The sequence below is a fragment of the Charadrius vociferus genome, unplaced genomic scaffold (assembly GCF_000708025.1).
Source record: "Charadrius vociferus isolate BGI_N301 unplaced genomic scaffold, ASM70802v2 scaffold911, whole genome shotgun sequence".
NCBI classification, from domain to species: Eukaryota; Metazoa; Chordata; class Aves; order Charadriiformes; family Charadriidae; genus Charadrius; species Charadrius vociferus.
In genome coordinates this window covers 27015-50784 of record NW_009646754.1, presented here as the reverse complement: position 1 = coordinate 50784, position 23770 = coordinate 27015, and the positions used below count along the sequence as shown (strand labels likewise).

Below are 23770 nucleotides of genomic sequence, written 5' to 3'. Positions count from 1 at the left end.
TCAAAATTTGGAGTGGATATTCTCTTAGTATATAAAATGAGCATTTCAACCTTTCAGCTTCTTTTATTTTTCTTTTTTGCCCATCAGTTTCTTGTTTTCTAGCACAATCTGACTTTAGTTCACCTTGTTTAAAAAATAAAGTAAAATAAAATAACATAAAATAAAATAAACTATCAGAGCCTGAGCATTGTTATAGTGGGTGAAGATGACCCCAAACTTCCAGAAAGAGATAGGTTAGTCCAAGAGAGTGGAATATTAACTAATTAATAGATATTGTATATAAATTCTAGTTTAGCATTTCTTCTTTCAAAAGGCATGTGGGGGTTCTCAAATGACCCATGATCAGCTTCATAGTATCCTTTGTAGGACAGAAAGCTCCCTCCCCAAGAGTTGTGGTTGTGCGTGACAGGGTGGACAGCAACAGTCACTGAAGCTGAGGCAGTCACAGTAGTGATAGGCTGACAGTAGGCTGGTCCTGAGGCACTCATGGCACCAAACACCGGGCTTCTCATGTTATGAGAATGAGCCTTGTGGCCCAAGCAACCCCTATTGCTAGGTCCTGAATGCCACTCAGCCAAAATTTCAAAAGCATCACTGCGAGGGCAGTAAGGAAGTGGTCGCAGCCCTTCCCTTGTTTCCCATTTTAGTTGCCTGCCCTGATTCTGTGCCTGCTGAGTGCCAGACTCTGGATTCGACTGCAATCTGGGACTTGACTGATACCTTGTCTCCGGCTGAACCACCTGAAAGGGAGACACATGGTTACGCCTCTGACAAAGCAAGGCAAACAAATACTACACTCTTTTATATTTTATCCCAGGAAAAACATACTGGTATTGTCCTGGTCCTAACTCTATAAAGGTAGTGTTCTGGAGTCTTAGAACTGTTGATTTTTCCAGACATTTTGTTGTCTGAAGTTGTTAAAACCTGGAATGCATAACTTCAGATAAACACAGGACTACAACTGCAAATATATGCACTTCCTACATACTGCTCTAACTGGTTCAACAAGCAAAATTGCAGGCATTTGGAAAAGGCTCCACCAAGGGTACATACACAGGATGTTAGTGGGGTAGTTTGTACAGACTGTAGGAATCTGTTTCTGGATTTCTTTAAAAAGCATGAAGCACAGTGGCCACATCAGTCAATAAACTGTGACCAACTTCAAATGTGGCTGTGCTTGTACCTATTTTTAAGCCTCTGCTGAACAAAAAGAGATCCACATTGCAGCTCAGCATGCAGCATCATGGGGAGCAGGAGATGGAGCTTTTTTACTTTCCTTTGAAATCGCAGTTATGCCAACCCAGTTGCAAGATGGAACAGACCCAAGACTTGATACAACCCGAAACTTCTTTTTTTCTGGGCTCTTTCAATCTTTCTCCCCAAGTGAGCTGTCCAGAGTAGAGGTATATGAGATGGTGACCCACAGGGAGCTGCGTGGAAGAGGTTTGCATCTTTTAAACCTCTCCCCACTTCCTTTACTGGAAGTCACCTAGAACAGTCATTGAATAGACTGAGAGCTCTCTCTTGTGGCTGGTGCTAATATGATATAACAGCAATTACACGTGCTGAAGACCTCAGCTTTGGTACCATAATTTTACCCCAACTTGATTATAAAGGAAAGCCTTCATGTCCTGTCTACAAGTGCTCCAAATTTTGGCAGAGTCACAAAGCATAATCAGCCAGAAACATGAAAGAAATATTACAGCCTTCCCACAGAAATAGATTTAAATTAAAAAAACCCAACCAAACAAAAAATATTCTTGCCCTCCCTCCAGTCAATATGTGAGTTACTTACAGTGGATCTTGCAAAGACAGGATTGTCAGTGGCTTCCGATATTACTTGATGGACTGGTGCCCCAGAACCTTGAGTAGCCTCATACTGATGGAGCTCTTCACTGATGCCTGACACTACAGTTTGAGAGCTGTACTCAGAATCAGAGAAATCTGACCCATTATTTGTGTGCCCGGGTGGCAGTGCAAACCTCGTGATGCTGGGGGGTGGCTCAGAAGATTGAGTAGGTAATATGTTTCGTCCACTGGCTGGAGAAACCTGATAATGACAATGATAATTATGATTAGAAGCATTCAGTGTCATTTAGTTACAATTACCCTTATTATTATTAGCACTTGATAGAAATATTCTTTAGCCAAATACACCTATCCGTGCCATGAGAACCTTAGCACTAGTTTTCTGATCAACACCTGTATTACACTGAAAAAATGCATGAAAGAAAGAGACAATCTCCATTTCTGGAGATGTATGCAAATAGGATTATACATATTCCTCTATGTATCATTGTCTCAGCAAGTGCATATATGTACATGAACATGCACACTTACACTTATAAATATACAAATAATTCCTGGACTTGCCTCCCCCCTTCAGCATACATTAAGCATGATTTCATAAATCATCTTAAATGTGTATGTATAGTATTGTTCAGTGTCTAGTTGCAAAGAGAGATGGGCACACATAATCGCAATATATGCACATACATACATATATATTGTTTGAATAAGGGACAGGCCATGTATACTGTTAGGAATATAAGAGATTATGCACTTCTGTCAAAACTGTTTTATTAATACTGTATTGGGTGTATGTGGCAAGGTTTTGGTAGCAGGAAGGGGGGTCTTCAGGGGTGGCCTCTGTGGGAAGAGGTGAGGCGTTGCCCTGTGCTGCACAGGGCCAATTCCAGCTGGCTCCATGTCATGGTTTGGGCCAGACTGGCCACGGAAACAAACAGATGCTCTCCTCCATCTCCCCTTGGAGAGCCCCACTGCAGGCCACAGGTGAGCCAATCAGTGAAGCTGGTGGCGCCTCTATGAAAACATATCTAAGAAAGGGCAGAAATTGCCAGACAGAGAGGAAAACAGCAGAGAGAACACCAAGGTGAGAGAAGGAAGAGGAAGTGCTCATGGCACCAGAGCAACCTATGAAAGACTTTTGCTGGAGCAATTATATTTTTCCTGAAGGACTGTAGCCTGTGGGAGAGCCCATGCTGAAGCAGGGGAAAAATGTGAGAGGGGAGAAGCAGCAGAGAGAAACCACCATGTACTGATGGTAATCCCCACCTCCCATCTTCCCCCGTGCTGCTTGGGTAGGGATAGAGGAGTCTGGAGTGAAGGAGTGAAGTTGGACATGGGAAAGGGGAGAGGAAAGGTGTAGTTTTAATGTTTGTTTTTGTTTCTTACAACCTGAATCTATTTTAATTGGTGATAAATTAAATTAAATTTTCCCAAGTTGAGTCTGTTTTGCCCAAAACAGTAATTGGTAAACAATCTCCCTGTCTTTATCTCTACCCACAAGCTTTTTTATCCTTTGTCCTGCTGAGGAGCAGCTGAGTGGGCATTTGGCTGTTAGTCAAAGTTAACCCACCACAAATACTAAGATCCAAAATAAATACATCTCAAATATTACTAGCACTGTATACACACCTTATGTTTTATTTTTATACACATGCACACACACACATATATATAAACATGCAGCATAGCATTACTGATTCTAATAATGCATGATAAAGATATCCATACATAACACAATAATTGTGTTAACTGAAATGTAGGTAATGAATAATCAAATACAAAATTGATAGTTATGAATCCTTTTTTGCTTGACTTGGGCTTTATACTGTAAAGTCCTCAACATCCAGGTGGAGCCTTCCACCCACCATCTTTGCTTGAGCCAAGAGGGTACCACAGGGAGGGATGACTGGACTGGGGGGGCACCTTCTGGCAAACTTCTGGCCATGGTTTTCAGGGTGTGGTCTGTGGACCACCACTGGTGTAACATTGGTTCACACATTGGTCTGATATTTTGAAGAAACAACAGATGCACTGGGGTGGGAAAGGAGAAGGTGTGTGTATTAAAGGAACTGTCTTTTGCAATGTCTTGGGAAAAAGCCTGAGTTTATATTTGCATATGACATTCTGCTTTTAAAAGCTTACCAAATACCTACATTTGTATCATCTAGTTTGTTGATTGCAGCCTCTAAAACAATACTTATTAAAAATCGTACTTTAAAAGTATAAGAAAGTAGAATATCAAATAAATAACAAACAACGTTTAATAAAGATTTAAATTAAAACTAGGGCAATAAAATTAATGTAAAATTTAAAAAATCCAAGAGAATTTTAAAAATAAAATGTTTCTAGAGAAGGGGGGTGATTGCAGGGGGAGAGATAATATTATCATTTCTTCTGTCCACCATTAGTTTTACTGACCTCAGGGTACGGTCCAAAGAGTGAAAGAAGAACAGGAAGCAGCACCAATCCATTGAGAACTCCCAAAATGGTTAAGATTGACAAAACAGCAAAAAAATACCTGAAGTAGAGTTTAAGGGGGTGAGAGGGAAGAGAAGAGGCATAAATATTGTTAGAAATAAGGGATTACATACTACTGCTAAATATATTAAAAGAATACTAAATTAAACCTCAAATATTACTAATATTATACTGAATAATTATAACACTTTCTTTATATATAGTTTTTTGTTTGGTTTTTTTTACTCTTTTTATTTTTGTTTTACCCTTTGGATGTACATCATACAACCCAAAGTATTAGTTAATAAAAGAAATAAATAAAATTAAATTTGTTAATTTCCCAGAATCTGGCCACATGTAATGTTATTTATGAATGTGTTACATAAATACAAAAATATGGACTGTGCAGTTAATGGTTGAATGGGTTGAAAGCACATAAAGCATTTATCTAAAATTTTAGATTTATTTAAATCTCCAGCATAAGGTAAGGCTTTCCTTTGCCGTTCATTAATCACAACTTTCCACCTAGAATTCTGTGAGTTCCAGTTTTACCAAATAGTTCAAATGGCAGCCTTTTTACAACACAGAAACCACCTTTCTGCAAAGAAAATGTAGCCCATTCTATAGTAAGCTTCAGCATCCTAGTGAGTAATAGAACTCCACAATAGCAGAATTGCATTGCAGGCTAATCTTTTTTTGAACAATTTAACACCTCTAAATACTTTTGATTTTGCATCAGCTAATTCAAACATAAAAGCTGAAGTACTGTGAAACAAGAGGAAAGTGCACAAGTGTTTGCCCTTTCCAACCACTGAGGGCTAAGGTCTGGGATCCTTCATGAATACCAAAGTAAACCAGTCAGTAAAAGGAAAGCCTTGCTAGTTTCACACATTGGTCTGATATTTTGAAGAAACAACAGATGCACTGGGGTGGGAAAGGAGAAGGTGTGTGTATTAAAGGAACTGTCTTTTGCAATGTCTTGGGAAAAAGCCTGAGTTTATATTTGCATATGACATTCTGCTTTTAAAAGCTTACCAAATACCTACATTTGTATCATCTAGTTTGTTGATTGCAGCCTCTAAAACAATACTTATTAAAAATCGTACTTTAAAAGTATAAGAAAGTAGAATATCAAATAAATAACAAACAACGTTTAATAAAGATTTAAATTAAAACTAGGGCAATAAAATTAATGTAAAATTTAAAAAATCCAAGAGAATTTTAAAAATAAAATGTTTCTAGAGAAGGGGGGTGATTGCAGGGGGAGAGATAATATTATCATTTCTTCTGTCCACCATTAGTTTTACTGACCTCAGGGTACGGTCCAAAGAGTGAAAGAAGAACAGGAAGCAGCACCAATCCATTGAGAACTCCCAAAATGGTTAAGATTGACAAAACAGCAAAAAAATACCTGAAGTAGAGTTTAAGGGGGTGAGAGGGAAGAGAAGAGGCATAAATATTGTTAGAAATAAGGGATTACATACTACTGCTAAATATATTAAAAGAATACTAAATTAAACCTCAAATATTACTAATATTATACTGAATAATTATAACACTTTCTTTATATATAGTTTTTTGTTTGGTTTTTTTTACTCTTTTTATTTTTGTTTTACCCTTTGGATGTACATCATACAACCCAAAGTATTAGTTAATAAAAGAAATAAATAAAATTAAATTTGTTAATTTCCCAGAATCTGGCCACATGTAATGTTATTTATGAATGTGTTACATAAATACAAAAATATGGACTGTGCAGTTAATGGTTGAATGGGTTGAAAGCACATAAAGCATTTATCTAAAATTTTAGATTTATTTAAATCTCCAGCATAAGGTAAGGCTTTCCTTTGCCGTTCATTAATCACAACTTTCCACCTAGAATTCTGTGAGTTCCAGTTTTACCAAATAGTTCAAATGGCAGCCTTTTTACAACACAGAAACCACCTTTCTGCAAAGAAAATGTAGCCCATTCTATAGTAAGCTTCAGCATCCTAGTGAGTAATAGAACTCCACAATAGCAGAATTGCATTGCAGGCTAATCTTTTTTTGAACAATTTAACACCTCTAAATACTGTTGATTTTGCATCAGCTAATTCAAACATAAAAGCTGAAGTACTGTGAAACAAGAGGAAAGTGCACAAGTGTTTGCCCTTTCCAACCACTGAGGGCTAAGGTCTGGGATCCTTCATGAATACCAAAGTAAACCAGTCAGTAAAAGGAAAGCCTTGCTAGTTGGTATTCAGCACGGATGGAGCTCACACTAAATTTAAGGCTACCTTATAACTAATGATTTCAAGAACTCAGTCTTGGGTAAAGTCCAGGAGGAGAAGGGGTAGGAGAAGAACTGAGGGCAAGTTTGCTACTAATGGCCCTGCTGACGGTAGCTGCTGCTCTAATAGGTCCACGTCTTTCTTATACTGGGGACTCTAAGCAGGGCTGCTCTAAATCAATTAATTCCCCAGTCTGTATTGATATCCGGGGTTGCCCCAACCCAGGTGCAGGACCTTGCCCTTGGCCTTGTTGAACTTCATGAGGTTCACGTGGGCCCACTCCTCAAGCCTGTCAAGGTCCCTCTGGATGGCATCTCTTCCCTCAAGCATATCATCTGCACCACTCTGCAAACTTGCTGAGGGTGTACTCAATCCCAATATCTATGTCATTAATAAAGATATTGAACAGTACTGGTCCCAATACAGGCCCTTGAGGGACACTGCTTGTTACTGATCTGGACACTGGGCCATTGACTGTAACTCTTTGGACGCGGCCATCCAGCCAATTCCTTATTGATTGAACAGTCCATCCATCAAACCCATATCTCTCCAAGTTAGCGGTAAGAATGTTGTGGGGGACCATGTCAAAGGCCTTACAGAAGTCAAATAGATGACATCTGTAGCTTTTCCCTTTTCCACTGATGCAGCCACTCCATCATAGAAGGCCACCAGATATTAGTCAGGCACTATTTGCCCTTGGTGAAGCCATGTTGACTGTCTCAAATCACCTCCCTGTCATCCATATGCCTTCACATGTCTTCCAGCTAGCTACATAGCTGGCAACAAACTTTACTGCATCCATGTTTCTACATCTGATCAAATATATCAGACTCCTGTGAAATTAAAAATAGCCTGCTACTGTAAAAATGTTGGAATTCCTGATCTGCATTAGCAAAAATCAGTGAACCAATCTACTCCACTAAAATAAACCACCAGAAGTTTATACTGGGACAGAGATTAACAACAGGCATTAAAACATTTGCATCTCATCCATCTAAAATTAGGATACACAAGAAGATTATAGCTGTCACCACGTGGTGTATACAATATCTATTAATTAGTTAATATTCCACTCTCTTGGACTAACCTATCTCTTTCTGGAAGTTTGGGGTCATCTTCACCCACTATAACAATGCTCAGGCTCTGATAGTTTATTTTATTTTATGTTATTTTATTTTACTTTATTTTTTAAACAAGGTGAACTAAAGTCAGATTGTGCTAGAAAACAAGAAACTGATGGGCAAAAAAGAAAAATAAAAGAAGCTGAAAGGTTGAAATGCTCATTTTATATACTAAGAGAATATCCACTCCAAATTTTGAATGAAGGGCTGCTAAACTCTTCCATTTGCCATGATACAAAAATATGTTTGCTAAATCTTTTTTCTGTTAAATGGGAAAGTAGCACAGCAAATATACCCCTGTAAATTTAGGCTAAATCTATGAGCAACCTATACGTCAGTGTGTTCCATCCCTTACAAGATCAGGTCCTAAAAGAATAATTCTACCTTATTTCTTCACCACCAATAAAATAAAATATACTGACCTGAAAAAAAATACAAGTTCTATTTCAGGCCATGCAATATCTGTATAGTAATAATCCCCATGTAGGTTTAATGTATTTAGATCTAAGTGTAAACCTCCTACTCCCTACTTTCTGCAAATCTCTTGCATACATAAACAAAAAAGTCCTCATGAGATTTAGCAATCATTCTCTCAGTTCTTGCCTCGGACATTTTGTTGTTGGTGGTGTTGTCAAATGGATGTCAGCTAAGTCTGATCACCTATCCAGTTTATGTTTACCTAAGCAGTTAAGTCATCTTTCAGAGCATTTTTATGCGGCCCAGTGTTGTGGTTTGGCCTCAGCCGGGAACAAAGAACCACGCGGCCGCTCGCTCAACTCCCACAGCCGTGGGCAAAATCGTCAGAAAAAGGCAAAAACTCGTGGGTTGAGATAAAGGCAGTTTAACAGAACAGCAAAAGGAAGAGAAAACAATAACAATAACACCGGTAAAGGAATATACGAACGTGATTACAGTGCCGCCGCTCTCCGACTGGACACGGACCACCGCAGCCCGCTCCAAGCCGTGACTTCCTGCCCCCTCCCCTGGCTAGCTCTCCCCTAAAAACCTGGGCATGGGTCACATGGCATGGAATACCTGTGTCCCCTGCAGGCTCCTTGGGAAAATTAACCCCATCCCTGCCGGAACCAGGACACCCAGTTCTACCTCAGTTCTGATTTAGGGCTAGGATTTTTTATTTTTTTTTTTGTGCTGCAGTTTGCCACAAAGAACCTGTGTTACTTCTAGGATTAGAGATTTTGCAGAGCTCCACAGGTTGTTTGGAATGGATTAGGAACTGTTTCATTGTACTTCTAAAATACCCCTCAAAAAAAAAACTTGCTCTCCTCTCATACTTGACAAATTCACATTCTTAATTAATTCCACAAGAAACTGTGCCTGTAGTTCTAAACAGAAGAGCCTTCGGACTTTGCTTTACAAAATTTTAATATGAAGTTCTGTGTTCATACTTATGGTTCCCTAGCTCCCAAACAGGGCTTTTTTCCTCAACCATTTATAAATTGCTGTAAACCTCATATAAAGATAGCAGGAGAAGGCCCAGAGAGCATCAGTTGCAGTGTAATTGCAGCATGTTTGTAGCTCCATGTGTCCTTTCCAGGCAAAACATTGTGCATATGAAAAATCTGGAAGACCTATATCTGGAAGGTTAAAGGTAAAATCCAGCTAATATTGGACAATACTAGCTGCTTCAAACTGACTTAATTCCAGAATTAGCAAACTTTGCTAAAGAGGGCCATTTTTGTTTCTTTTCATGCTGGGAGTCAGATTTTCCTGGAACAGATTTTAATACCAGCAATGAAAATGCTACTGTCTAAGCATGTGACAAGGAGTTAATAAAACATAGGGAAAACAGGACCATGACGGAAGCATGCTTGACACACCATACATAGTAATAAAATGACAGATACACTAAAATGTCTAAATATTAAAAGCATACATATTTTTATTTAAAAAAAAAAAAAAGTCAAGACACACAAATGCTTTACCTGACAATAAAATCAAACTCTGATCCTGCGAGCATTAACACTCCAAACAGAGTGGACACAGCTCCATCCAACACTGGTGCAAACATATGTTCCAGTGCAAGGACAGCCCTACGGTTCTTGTCTCCTACGGCAGTTAAAAATGCCTGTAAAACAATGAAATCCATTTCATTAGAGAGACATGTACAGCCTTTCAAACAGCCTCTCTCTTAGTATGCAGTTTTTCACCAGTTAATTACTTCAATTTACAGTCCATTAAAGTATCTCTATAGCTGGCTAGACTTGAAGACAATGTCTGATCCTGTAGTCATACCATATAGCTGCTGCTGAAGAAGTCACATGACAAGAGTAAGCATTGATTACAGAGTCAGAGCCATAGTAATGATTTTGGAAACAAAGCGTGCTTGCACCAGTAGGCTTTTCATTTGTTTCTCGGTTTGCTTGTTTCCACATGCAAAGAATTCATTTTATAGTAAAAGCCCTTCAGGCGTAAAAATTATAGGGCTATTCTTGTCACTCTCATGAGGCAGCTTCCGTGACTGCCACGGGAAGTTTGCTGTAAAACTAGCCAATACTGATTCGGGTTTTCCTGAATACACTTTGAACAGACCAAGGACTTGCAACTTTTGCTCACGCCCACAGTCACATCTATGGTAGCATTTACTAGTGGATCTGGTCTTTCTGTCACTTTACACAGAAGTGTCCACTGATACAGTGCATTTCTCCTCACAGGTGTGAGGATCCACGCTATCAGATATTGTACGCAGTAAGCACTCAAGTGATAGAAAGTTGCCAGTGCATTCAACAGGACCAGTATAAAGTAACACTACTAAGTTGTGTGCTGCTTTTTTTTACATTCCTATTTCATTCAAGATGAATGTTTTTGCAACTTTTTCTACTTCAAACCTAGCAGCACTATAACTGCGCCCAACTATACAGCATACTAGCTAGCAGCACTATATATGCCCAACTCTGTATCTCATCTACAACATGTAGATGCCAGGTAGTGCCGGTGGTCCCCGCGGCCAGTTCAAACCTTGGGAAGCCGCATATAACCAGCCCCTAGGGAGCTCCAGCAACCAGGAGTGATGCAAACAGGGAGCATCATTTGAGAGGAGCAGTGCAGAAGTTTGTGTGGAAGGGCCTGTGAGAAGGGACAGCGCACTCTACCAGTTGTCAGGCTGCTGCCTGCTCTGCTCACCTGCAGGCTTCGGCTGTGGCCCCGATGGTCACCCCAGCTAGCTGTTGGCTGTGCAAACCTACCCAGCAGCTTGAGGTCTCCAGGGAATTAGAAGGGCTTATTAGGCAGTACTTTGGGATTGTCAGAAGCATGGTGGCAGACACCTGGTGAAGGCTGCGCTCTGCAGCAGCTGGGAGCCCATCTATCTAGCCAGGCTAGCCTGGGACGAGTGTAGGCAGCCACCCAGACAGAGCTTCCTATCAGGGAAGCTGCTGTCCAGGTGGAGGGCTGTAAAGTCTGTACCCCACACTCCTGGGTGGAGGAGGGTGCAAGCTCCACCCGTGCAAGGTGTGCTCTGGTGGAGTCACTCAGGCAGCGGGTGGAGGAGCTGCAGGAGGAAGTCAGCAGGTTATGCTGTATTGGGGAAGGAGAACAAGAAATAGATAGAGTATTATTCGAGACTTTGCAAGAAGAAATACTAGAGCCTCGTAGCACTGACCTCCAAGGACTACCAGACAAAGGGTGTCAACAGCGAACAGACAGCACCTTGGAGAAGGAGGCGCCATAGTCTCTGGTGACTTGTGGCAACAGGATATCACTTCCCCCCCATTTCTTCGTATGTACCAACCAGCAACAGATACGAAGTCTTGGCAGTGGGTGAAGCCAATGAGCAAGACTCACAGGGAGAAACCACACCAGTTGCACACACTAAAAGCTGCAAAAGGAAGCAACGAGTGCTAGTAGTGGGTGACCCTCTGCTGAGAGGCACCCATCTGTCGGCCTGATATACAGTCAAGGGAAGTTTGCTGCTTGCCAGGAGCCAAGATCTGGGATGTTACAGAGAGACTGCCAAAACTGGTTAAAAGCACAGGCTACTATCCCCTACTTCTTTTCCATGTGGGCACCAATGACACGGTAAAGCATAGCCTGGGCAAGATCAAGCAGGACTTCAGAGCCCTCGGGGCACAAGTGAAGGGGAGAGGGGTCCAAGTGATCTTCGCCTCTATCTTGTGAGTCAGGGATAGGGGTGTGGGCAGAAGTCGACGCATCATGCAGATCAACACCTGGCTTCGTGGCTTGTGTCATCGCCAGGGCTTTGGCTTCTATGATCACGGGACGTTCTTCAATGAATACAGCCTATTGGGATCCACCTATCTAGAAGAGGAAGGAGCATCTTTGCTGGCAGATTGGCTGACTTTGATGACTTCGTGAATCGTGCTTTAAACTAAGGAACTTGGGGGGGTGGGGTCCAAAGCCACAACACTTGTGTACTCGCAAGCAACAGGGTGGATGAGCACACCTACCGGAGTACTGAGGAATGCCCCCCAACCCTCCAAAAAGGTTCCACCAAAAAGGTGAGACAGTCAACAGTCCAACTGAAGTGTCGCTATACCAATGCACGTAGCATGGGTAACAAACAGGAGGAGCTGGAAGCCACTGGGCAGCTGGAAAGCTATGATCTGATCGCTATCACTGAAACATGGTGGGATGAATCACATGACTGGAGCACTGCAATCGATAGCTATAAACTGTTTAGGAGGGCCAGGCAAGGAAGGAGGGGAGGGTGTGTGTGTGCGCGCGTGTTGCTCTCTGTGTAAAAAAATGGATTGATTGCACAAAGCTGTCTTTGAAAAACAGCAATACACAGGTTGAGAGCTTATGGGTGAAAATTAGAGACCAAGCCAACAAAGGAAATCTCGTAGCTGGTGTTTACTACAGGCCACCTGATCAATGGGAGGATGTTGATGAAGCGTTCTTGCTTCAACTACAGGAAGCATCACACTTGCAGGCTCTGATCCTGCTGGGGGTCTTCAACTACCCTGATATCCGCTGGAAAAGTGGCACAGCAAGCTGCAAGCCGTCTAGGAGATTCTTGGAGTGCATTGAGGATAACTTCCTAATCCAGGTGACAGAAAGCCCAACCAGAGGAGATGCGTTACTGGGCCTGTTGCTCACCAACGCAGAGGAACTTATTGGAGAGGTCAAGATTGGTAGGTAGACTGGGCTGCAGTGATCATGCCCTGATGGAATTCATGATCTTGAGGGATATAGGCCAGGCAAAAAGTATAGTCAAGACCCTAAACCTTAGGAAAGTGAACTTTCAGTTGTTCCTCTGTGCTCTGATCACTGAATCTGGCTACCTTCTAAAACATCATACAGCAATGACAGCGAAAGTATAAAATTGCCAGTTACTTCAAGAATTGTCCTTTTTCAAATAAAATTCATCAAAAGAATTTGTAGTCCATAGTGAGGACTAAATCCCTCTGGGAGATGGGCTGAGTGAGAGAGATGGGAAAGCTCCACCTTGCCTAGTGTGGTGTTGTGTTGTGGGGTGTCCCCTGCACTTTGGGGATGCAGCACCGTATTTGGAGATATGCCTGGCAAGCTCCCAGATTGGAGGAGTCCCTGGGCCAAGCACTCTGTTTTGCCAGGGGCAGTTGCAGTGGCTATCACAGATTCATATAGGTCAAAGCTGACTCAACAGGGCATTTAATATGTTCCTGTGGAATGATATTCTGATGGTTCATCCAAGAATTTGTGTGTTTTGAAACCTAAACCATTATCTCTCCTTAGGCTAGCAATAGGAAGTTACAGGATGTAGTGCTGTTCAGAACAGATGGGATATTTTAGATGTTTGGGGAAGACAAAAGCTGTGTATTTTCTTGAAAAAAATCCATTAATTTTATGGGGAATGCTTTGAAGGGGAGGAATAAATTGAGTTTTTTACCCCTAAAGCTTTTGGGGGCTTGTGGTTGACAAACCAATTTAATAATTTTAACTCCTTTTTTTTACCCCCTCATTTGGGGGAAAAACCCAGAAGTGTTAAATCCTTACTTAGCTCTTGGTCTCTATTTTCTTGCTCTGCTTCTCACAGCTTTTCAGTGGCAGACACTAGTTTGACCAAAGCAAGCCATTTTATTTTGGTTGCGGAAATATTTTGCACACGCACATATACACACATATATGTGCAGAATTTTGATGGAAATTTTTCGATGATTCCTGATAAAATCACCTTCTGATTCATAAAACTTCTCTCCAAACATGTCAAAGTGCAAATAAATGCATTTATACTCAAAGTCTAGGAATATACTCGAGGAATATAAGTAATAGTATCCTCAGAATAAGGAAATGTTCGGGCTCAGATTTTCCAAGCTGAACAGCAGGCTAATATGAGAATCTTAACTGTGTCCAGTACCAGATGCAGATTTTCTCTCTCTGAAGTGTCCGTTGGTTTTGACTGAATTTGTGGCATTCAGAAATCAAGGCATCCACATTTTCTTAATTGGCATCAGGATTTCCTTACCAAGAAGTCCATGACTGATGGAAAAAGAGTCCACATTGCCTGACTGCTAACTGTAAACACAAGAATCATGAAATGAGTATTGCATTAGCTTGATTTGTTTCTTTTTCTTGAACTTTAACTCATCTTTGTATTTTTTTGCAGTTGTTCAAGGGACTGGTGGATGTCACCCCCTGGGAAACTGCCTTCTGGGATAAAAGAGCTGAACAGATCTGGCAGCTATTTAAAGAAATTTTTCTTTGAGCATAAGAACTATAAATTCCCATGTGCAAGAAATCAGGTAAGGAAGGCAAGAGACCAGCATGGCTGAATAAGGGCATCCTGGTCAAACTGAAAGACAAGAGGCAAATGTATAGGCAGTTGAAGCACAGGCACGCATCCAGGGAAGAATATAGGGATGCTGCCCAGATGGTTAGGGATTGGATCATGAAGATAAGGCACAGCTGGAGTTAAATTTGGCAAGGGATGTGAAGAATAATAAGAAGGGCTTCTACAGGTACATTAGTCAGAAAAGGAAGGAAAAATAAATAGGATCCCCCCTAATACATAGGACAGGGGATCTGGTGACAACCTACATGAAGGCGGCTGAGGTACTCAACAATTTTTTTTGCTTCAGTTTTCAATGGTAATCTCTCTTCCCACATCTCTCAAGTCCTTGAATTACAAGGCAGGGACTGAGGTAATAAAGTCCCACCCATCATAGAAGATCAAGTTTGGGACCACCTGAGGAACCTGAACATACACAAGTCCAAGGGATACAATGAGATTCACCCCAGGGTCCTCAGTGAATTGGCTGATGTAGTCTCTAAGACACTCTCCATCATATTTGAAAAGTCATGGCAGTCGGGGAAGTCCCCAATGATTGGAAAAAAGGAAAAATCACTTCCATTTTTAAAAAGGAGGAACCTGGGAACTACTAACTAGTCAGACTCACCTCTGTGCCTGGGAAAATCATGGAACAGCTCCTCCTGGAAGACATGTGAAGGCATATGGATGACAGGGAGGTGATTTGAGACAGTCAACATGGCTTCACCAAGGGCAAATAGTGCCTGACTAATATCTGGTGGCCTTCTATGATGGAGTGGCTGCATCAGTGGAAAAGGGAAAAGCTACAGATGTCATCTATTTGACTTCTGTAAGGCCTTTGACATGGTCCCCCACAACATTCTTACCGCTAACTTGGAGAGATATGGGTTTGATGGATGGACTGTTCAATCAATAAGGAATTGGCTGGATGGCCGCGTCCAAAGAGTTACAGTCAATGGCCCAGTGTCCAGATCAGTAACAAGCAGTGTCCCTCAAGGGCCTGTATTGGGACCAGTACTGTTCAATATCTTTATTAATGACATAGATATTGGGATTGAGTACACCCTCAGCAAGTTTGCAGATGACACCAAGCTGAGTGGTGCGGATGATATGCTTGAGGGAAGAGATGCCATCCAGAGGGACCTTGACAGGCTTGAGGAGTGGGCCCACGTGAACCTCATGAAGTTCAACAAGGCCAAGGGCAAGGTCCTGCACCTGGGTTGGGGCAACCCCGGATATCAATACAGACTGGGGAATTAATTGATTTAGAGCAGCCCTGTGGAGAAAGACTTGAGGATATTGGCAGATGAAAAATTAGATATGCACTGGCAATGTGTGCTTGTAGCCCCGAAAGCCAATCATATCCTGGTCTGTATAAAAAGAAGTGTGGCCAGCGGGTCGAGGGAGGTGATTCTCCCCCTCTACTCTGCTCTCACAAGACCCCACCTGGAGTACTGGAGTGTGTCCAGAGGAGGACCACGAAAATGGTCAGAGGGCTGGAACGCCTCTTCTATGAAGAAAGGCTGAGAGTTGGGGTTGCTCAGCCTGGAGAGAAGAAGGCTCCGAGATTTTATTCCAGCCTTTCAATATATAAAAGGGGCTTAGAATAAAGATGGAGAGAGACTTTTTACCAAGGCCTGTAGTGACAGGACAAGGGGCAGCGGTTTTAAACTGAAGGAGGGTAGTTTTGGATTGGATATAAGGAATGCTTTATGCTGACAGTGGTGAGACACTGGAACAGGTTGCTCAGGGAAGCTGTGGATGCCCCATCATTGGAAGTGTTCAAGGTCAGGTTGGATGGGGCTTTGAGCAACCTGATCTAGTGGAAGATGTCCCTGCCCATGACAGGGGGTTGGAACTAGATGATCTTTAAAGGTCCCATCCAATCAAAACCATCCTATGATTCTATTATTCTATGTTTCTATGTTCCCAATATTTGGCCATCTCCAGTGTGTTAGGATCCCCTTTAGTTCTCAGCTCCTTTTCACTGTTACCAGTTCCTCTCAGTAGTCTACCAGTCCTCCTGTTGAGTCTAAAAGGTCTATTAAATCTCCATCCAATTTCTCTCCATCTCTTGCCCCATTTTCCAGCCCCCTCCTTTCATTTCTTTTTTGATTACTATGGTACTAATATACTAGAGATTATAGTAGGCTACAAACATCTTTTTCCTGAGATGATATTATATTGACCAGACTTACCAATTCCTACTTTTTAATATATTAAGATTCAAATCCATGAAGACGATATTCTTAAAATAACGTTCTTCTGAAAAATGGATTAGAACAGTCGTATAGGAAAAGGATTTATGCTGAGTGCATTATGAGACCTTTCAATGTATACTGTTGAGAGTTCTTGAGATAAAACACTACTAAGAACAGGTAAATGGAAAACGTTTTAAAACATGGATAGCTTTTTTTTTTTTATAGAAAAGAATAAGAAAAAACAGGTGTCAGTACTGCATCCAGTCCTGTTCAATATGTTCATCGATGACCTGGATGAACGGATAAGAGTGTACCATCAGCAAGTTTGCTGATAACACAAAACTGGGAGAGGTGGCTGACAAGCCAGAAGGCTGTGCCGCCTTACAGCGTGACATGGACAGGCTGCAGAGTTGGGCAGAGAGAAACCTTATGAAATTCAACAAGGGCAAGTGTAGGGTCCAGCATCTGGGGAGGAATAACCCCATGCATCAGTACAGGTTGGGGGCTGACCTCCTGGAGAGCAGCTCTGTGGAAAGGGACCTGGGATTCCTGGTGGACAACGGGATGACCATGAGTCAGCAATGTTCCCTGGTGGCCAAGAAGGCGAATGGCATCCTGGGGTGCATCAAGAAGAGTGTGGCCAGCAGGTCGAGGGAGGTCATCTTCCCCCTCTACTCTGCCCTGGTGAGGCCACATCTGGAGTATTGTGTCCATTTCTGGGCTCCCCAGTTCAAGAAGGACAGGGAACTGCTGGAGAGGGTCCAGCAAAGGGCTACAAAGATGATTAGGGTACTGGAGCATCTTTCTTATGATGAAAGGCTGAGGGACTTGGGTCTTTTTGGTTTAGGGAAAAGAAGACTAAGGGGGGATCTTATTAATGCTTACAAATACTTAAAGGGAGGGTGTCAGGGGGATGGGACCAGTCTTTTTTCAGTGGTGCCCAGACAAGAGCTAACAGGCACAAACTTGAACGTAGGAAGTTCCATCTTAACATGAGGAGGGACTTCTTTACCTTGAGGGTGGCAGAGCACTGGAACAGGCTGCCCAGAGAGGCTGTGGAGTCTCCCACTCTGGAGACATTCAAAACCCGCCTGGATGCCGTCCTGTGCAACCTGCTGTAGGTGACCCTGCTCTGTCAGGGGGGTTGGACTAGATGATCTCCAGAGGTCCCTTCCAACCCTGACCATTCTGTGATTCTGTGATCTAAGAACTCCAACTTAGTATCAAAATTGCTTAATTGTCAGAAAAGAGAAATCAAGCCTTTGTCTAAGCTTATCCTTAACATTGCATATATCAGCACTGACACTTTCACATGTGAACACAGAAAAATAGCCCTTTATTTCCGTCTTGGTCTCCAAATAAAGCAGGATGAGTTTTGCGTAATGAGCATCCGCAACTGCTCCCTTGAAAGAGAACTGTCATTTCTCTGCACTTCTGTACATCAGGTTGACTAATGGATGATTAGATACACTCTAGATTTGGACACCTAACTTTGGAAATGTTGAAAATGTTTATATAAAACATTCAAACATTTTTTTCCTCTCTACTTCTCTTTATTACATTGGAAAACTCTCTCCCTACAGATTGCACATTTGAGCCCATTATTAATAGCTGATGGGTTTTGAAAAGAAGGTGGAGATTTTTCACATGAAGAATTCAAATCAAATTTTAGTGGTCCAGAGAGATTAAATGACATTATATGAATTTGAGTATCTCCCTTCAAAGGTTTCTTTACCACAAGACAGAGAATCTACATACAAGAGGGCATAAACAGCTACATAGCACTGAGAGTCAACAACAGCGAGGCTGCAGATAATGAGTAGGAGAGTGTAACCTAAAATAATGAATATTAAGAGCTCTGCTTTGTCTACGTATTTGTATGGCTCTCACAACTAGATACCATGTTTACCCATGATCTTAATCACAGTCTTCAAAAAGCATTATTAAATACTAAAATACTGTTATGTATTCCCTCTTATCTTCTAGGACACTGACTCAATATTTAGGAACTATTTCATCAGATCAGATGTACTCTACCATGACAATCCTTTGTGTGAGGTTTATGACTGATACTCTTCTGAGAATCACATTACTGTCCAAGTAAGGATTTGGAATCATAAAAGTCACCATTTTATTTTAAAATACTTTGAAAATTCTTTCTAGTTTTACATACCAAAGCAACATGAACAGTGAATTCTGCACCAATGCCAACAGAAGCAACCAGGATAACCACAGGCACTGCACTCAGCTTTATTCCAATTAGACCCATCATGCCAAACAGCTCCACAGTCATCAGAGCCAGCATCACTACCTAGATGATTTCAAACAGCCGTTAGTAACTTCTCATACTCTAGACAAATGAAGAGGAAGGCTATTTCAAAACAATATGGGGACTATAAAAAATATCACTCAGATCAGTCCTCCTCTTATCCCTAAAGACAAGCCATTTTTTCTTGTTTCATTTTGCTCAATGGCAATGACCCTCTAAAGAGTCAGTTTAAATTATTATCCCAAGAACCAGTTAACAGATCAAACATCACTTTTCTATTGGTAACAATTTATCAATGTGATTTGAAAAATAATTTTTTTCTTCCTTCTCATGGATACCCACTGGAAGATAAATTTTCTTTTTCACCTGTTTCTGTGACAATCCTTCTAGAAAAACTAAATTTCAAATAACTGCATTGGAATTCTTTTTGTAGTATTCCAAATGTAAGTGAGGATGACTCCAGAGTAGGTTTAAAGCCCAGAAGAAAGTGAATGTCATAATTAGCTGATGAGTCTCAAGTTACAGAGGGCCTTTGATAGGCCTTTAAAGATACTTGAAGGGATTGACATGGACAATGCAAATAGGTAAATCTAAGGGAAAGCTTTTATTTTTCTTTCATCTACCTTGTAAAAAATAATAAAGGAGGGGAGGAAATCTGTGGAATCGACTTCAAGGTTTCTAAAGCCAAGCAGGAAAAAAAGAGACAAACTTATAAAAGCAATGGCAGACTGAAAATAAGCCACTTTCCCAAGGGAAAAAATATGCACTATAATAAATGATTTTAAAAGCTAATGAATCAAGAAAAATAACATAAATCGCTTGATTAAGTGCTATGAAAAATATTCTAGACTAAACATTTAACTTTTAACATACTTGCCATATAAACGTATATTACAAAAACTAGTAATTGTTTTACACTTTTCTAACCCATACGACATTTATAAAACAATACAAATTTTATAAGCCATACAACAGTTTGTGGAATTTAAACATAGTAACATCATCATCCAATTTATCTTGAATGTTTATTATGAGGCTTATGGTGCCTTGCAGAAAGCATGGAGGAATATCCTCTTCAATTTATAATTTTATAACTCTTTCTCCTCAATAGCCCAATTACACTATTTTCCAAGTGTGTACTGTACAATCTAACCATTTCAGTCTTTCCAGAAAGACTGCATTCAGAAATCAGTGGGCAAATTTACAGTCACAAGCAACTGCCTTGAAAAATAACATTGTCTGATAAAAAGGAGGAAGGAAAAACTAAATAGAAATAACTTTAATATTTAATAACATTCCTAATTTTCCTGTGTCTTCATTTCTCATGTTAATGTGCATCTGAACAAGGGCAAAAGTTCATGTATCCTTGTAAGAAACCTTTAAAGCTGCAAAAAGGTGGCCAAAGGATGAAGGTTATTAAGGTTTGTACCTTTGGCATGAACTTTACCCCCTCAAGTTGAATAAATATATAATGAATGATGCAATATACATACTCCATTAGAGGCCCAGACATAAACAAAACCTTCCTGACTACAGCAAGAGCTATGCTGAAAGGAATTTGACTTTAACAAAGACCCTTATAATAAACTTACAATGATTCCAGATGTCCAAGGGTTCAGGAGGAAGAGGGCACAGACCAGAAATGTGCAAGCCAAAACCACACTAATGGATAAGAGGAGCCAGTGACGAAGCCCAATATACTGCTCCCAAAATAGAAATGGGTAACCATTTGGGTAGTTGGCAATCCCCAGGCCGTCATAGTTATTACAGATAGCTCTCACTTTCTTGATAGCTTCCACAAAGTCAGAAGTTTCACGCAATCCATTGAGGTAGAAAGGAAACTGAGCATATTCTATGGGCTCAGCTGCTGGAACTAGAAAAAGGATAGCAATGTTTTAATGTGTTTGGAAAGAAGAAGATACACAGAGAGCATGATTAACAAGACACTTGTTCTCTATAGTAAAATGCTTAAAGGTGTTGAATTTAAATTTTGCATCTTTGGAACAACTGACACTTTAAAAACACTAAATACAGGAGATCAGTATATTTGGGATAAACACAGCCTGTATTAAGTCCCCAAACAATTCTATATATTTTAACAACTGCAGATATATTTCAATATATGTATTTAATCTTCACCAACCTTTTACTGAATACCTGCCCTAGGGTTCAGATACACTGAAGCAAAGCTAGCTTGTTACCCAAGCACATTTTCAAGAGTGCCAGTCCTCTACCACATGTCCTCTGCCATTGTCCACTGGTGTACAACTAGCAATACTCCCAATAAATTCAAAGCTGAAGCAAAGCAAGGCGAACCAGCATTACTGCTCAGGGTGCAAAACAGTGAACAGCAGAGTGGGAGGGACAAAAGAGCACCCACTCACACAGACTGCTCCCCTAAATAGCTCTTGTACCATATCGGTGTTGGTAGCTTATACATATGAGCTAAGTTGATAAAATTTCCTTACATATTAAAAACTGAGGATAAACATGATGTAATCTCAGTGATGAAATTCAGGAATTTCATGCTATCTCCAGGTTTCTCTCACGTATGGAACTATCGGGTGACATTAAAAAGCAATGCTTATTATAAGTTTTTAGAGCTTTGCTAGAAACTGTTATAAAACTAATTTCTCAACATGATAAAACCCTTCAGTGGTGTCACATTACACTAGATTCCACAACTGCATTTGTCTCTTGAAGCTACAGAGTAACACAATATATTGTTCTGTTTATGCTTGAGCCCTATACAGCATCACCCAACTATAGAGTTACTAGGTCTTGAAGGAAGGAGTGAGAGCACCTATATAAACTGTAAGACATTAAGATGAAATGCTACTTACTTCTCAGCCTTGTTTCTGGCATATAGTCTGCTTTGTCGTGGACCCACTCTGGGCGATGAGGACGGATGTTGGCTTGCGAGGCAGCATAGGCCACAGGGTCATTGCTAACCCAGGCTGTCAGGTAGATGTAGAAAGCATTTGGGTTAATGATTCCATCCGCATCCACCAGACGCTGTTTAGTCAACTGCAAAATGGAAAGATTAGAAGCTATTCAGAATGAGTTTTGTTTTCAGGGCTCTTGCTGCAAAGCTTATGACAAAAAGCCTAGAGATGCAACACACATATAGGAGGGAGGGAAGAAAAAGACAAACAGCATGAACTTTCACTTGAAGTGACTTACCAGCAAACTATAGTTTGACAATGAAGAAAAATCTAAGTAACTACAGTGACAGTGGAAAGTGGTTATTTATAAGCTAATATTTATATAATATTTATAATAAACACTAAATCAGCAGATGGTTCCAGAATAGACTGAACCAATTAAATCTGAATTCCAAAAGACTGTCTGTAGCCGAGGGTGAAAATCAACCAAATTGGAGAAACATATTTTAAAGAAAGGAGAAAAATAATTGGCAAGAGTCCCTATACATGTCTGTGTGCAGTTAACCTCTATTGTTAACACTGAAGAAAATGCCACCCAGTAAATGGAGGAGAGCTATAAAAATAAAACATCATCCGTATAAATTTTTCTAGCACTTGTCTCCTATGACCTATGAATTTCAGAAAATGCCCAGTCCCAAAATAAAACAGACAAGTGCACTGTTTGGGTCACTGTTGGCAAATGTATCTGTGGGTAAACAGCAGCACTACATTTCTAGGGTTCTGCAGCCAAATACTGCACAGCTAGAGCTCTGACAGAGGACTCTGCGGAATAAAAGTATTACTGTGGTTTTTTGGTTTGCTTTGTTTATTTAAAATTCTGGCTTGGCTCCAGTTTCAGGTCTTTTTAATGAAATGAAGAGCAACAGTGACAGCAGTTAAAAAAAAAGCAAAACCTCCCCAAAAACTAGATTCCAAAGATCTGGATTCAATTAATCCACAGGATATGCAACAACTGTATGTCTTCAAGCTATCTTTGGAATTGAATAGTACAGCACTCAGCCCTTGTGGGTGCAGCACACTTTTCTCCCTCTCAGGCACAGGAAATTGTATCAGCAGCTGTAGCCCAAACACATTTGTTCCGCAGTCTATGTGGTACACACTGCTAAACGAAATCTCACTACACAAAATCTCACTAAAGGTTTTCTCTTTGATTCCCTACCTTTGCTAAATTCATAGCTGAAGCACCATTCAAACCTGACAGCATGCTGCATGTTACCATATAGCAATGTGTTTTATACACCATAGTAACTGAACAATGTAATCTGTAAATTTGTCACCTTTAATGCCAGCAAAAAAATAAAGTAAGCATATCTGCCAAGAAGCTCACTAGAGATACTATTTTCTGCCTGAAAGCACAGAGAGTCAATAATGATTCTAGGAGAGGAGAAGCTAGGTTACTGCAGAATTTTTTCTTATGAGCTTTAAAATAAAATTTTGGCATAAGGAGTCAAATCCAGCATGTTACACCTACCTATGTGATAATAAAAAGCAGCAAATGCAGTTATATGCTGTGATAACTTCATGAAAGAAGCTCAGATGTATTTTATTTAGGCAGCTCAACCAGCTGTCATTCTCAGTTCTACTACAGTATATCTATATTTAGTAATGACAGTATAATAATATTGTACAGCATATAGTTATTTCAGTCCCCTTCCATTCACTATCATTCGTAAACATCTTTCTTTAAAATGTGTGTTTTGAATAAATTGGTAGGAACTAACAAAATAATTGCAAATGCTAGATTCAAAGCCACAGCAGAAGGCTGAGCAAAGGTCATCCCTATAAACAAATCTAATTCAAATCAGAAACAAGGCTAACATTGGCTATATGTCTGGCATAGGACCGGACTCCATCTACATATGGATGCAGAGTAGCATCTTCCACACCAACTGCAGTGGAAACTGAGTGTGTGTATGAGACAGGAACAGCATTTAACACATGCCAGCCAATAATCACCAAGGACAGGCATTC

The 23770-nt window shown here is 40.6% G+C and overlaps 1 protein-coding gene across 1 annotated transcript in view; it reads right to left on the bottom strand.

Moving 5' to 3' along the window:
• Positions 1-263: 263 nt before the first annotated feature.
• Positions 264-23770, bottom strand: part of LOC104292237 (protein patched homolog 1-like) — a gene marked incomplete at its 5' end in the record, with an annotated part of 45393 nt that continues 21886 nt past the window's right edge. The window contains 7 exon segments of the mRNA XM_009891581.1: positions 264-740; positions 1796-2050; positions 5578-5677; positions 9601-9743; positions 18759-18896; positions 20447-20727; positions 21698-21881. Of these exon segments, the coding sequence (XP_009889883.1) occupies positions 264-740; positions 1796-2050; positions 5578-5677; positions 9601-9743; positions 18759-18896; positions 20447-20727; positions 21698-21881 (1578 nt within the window).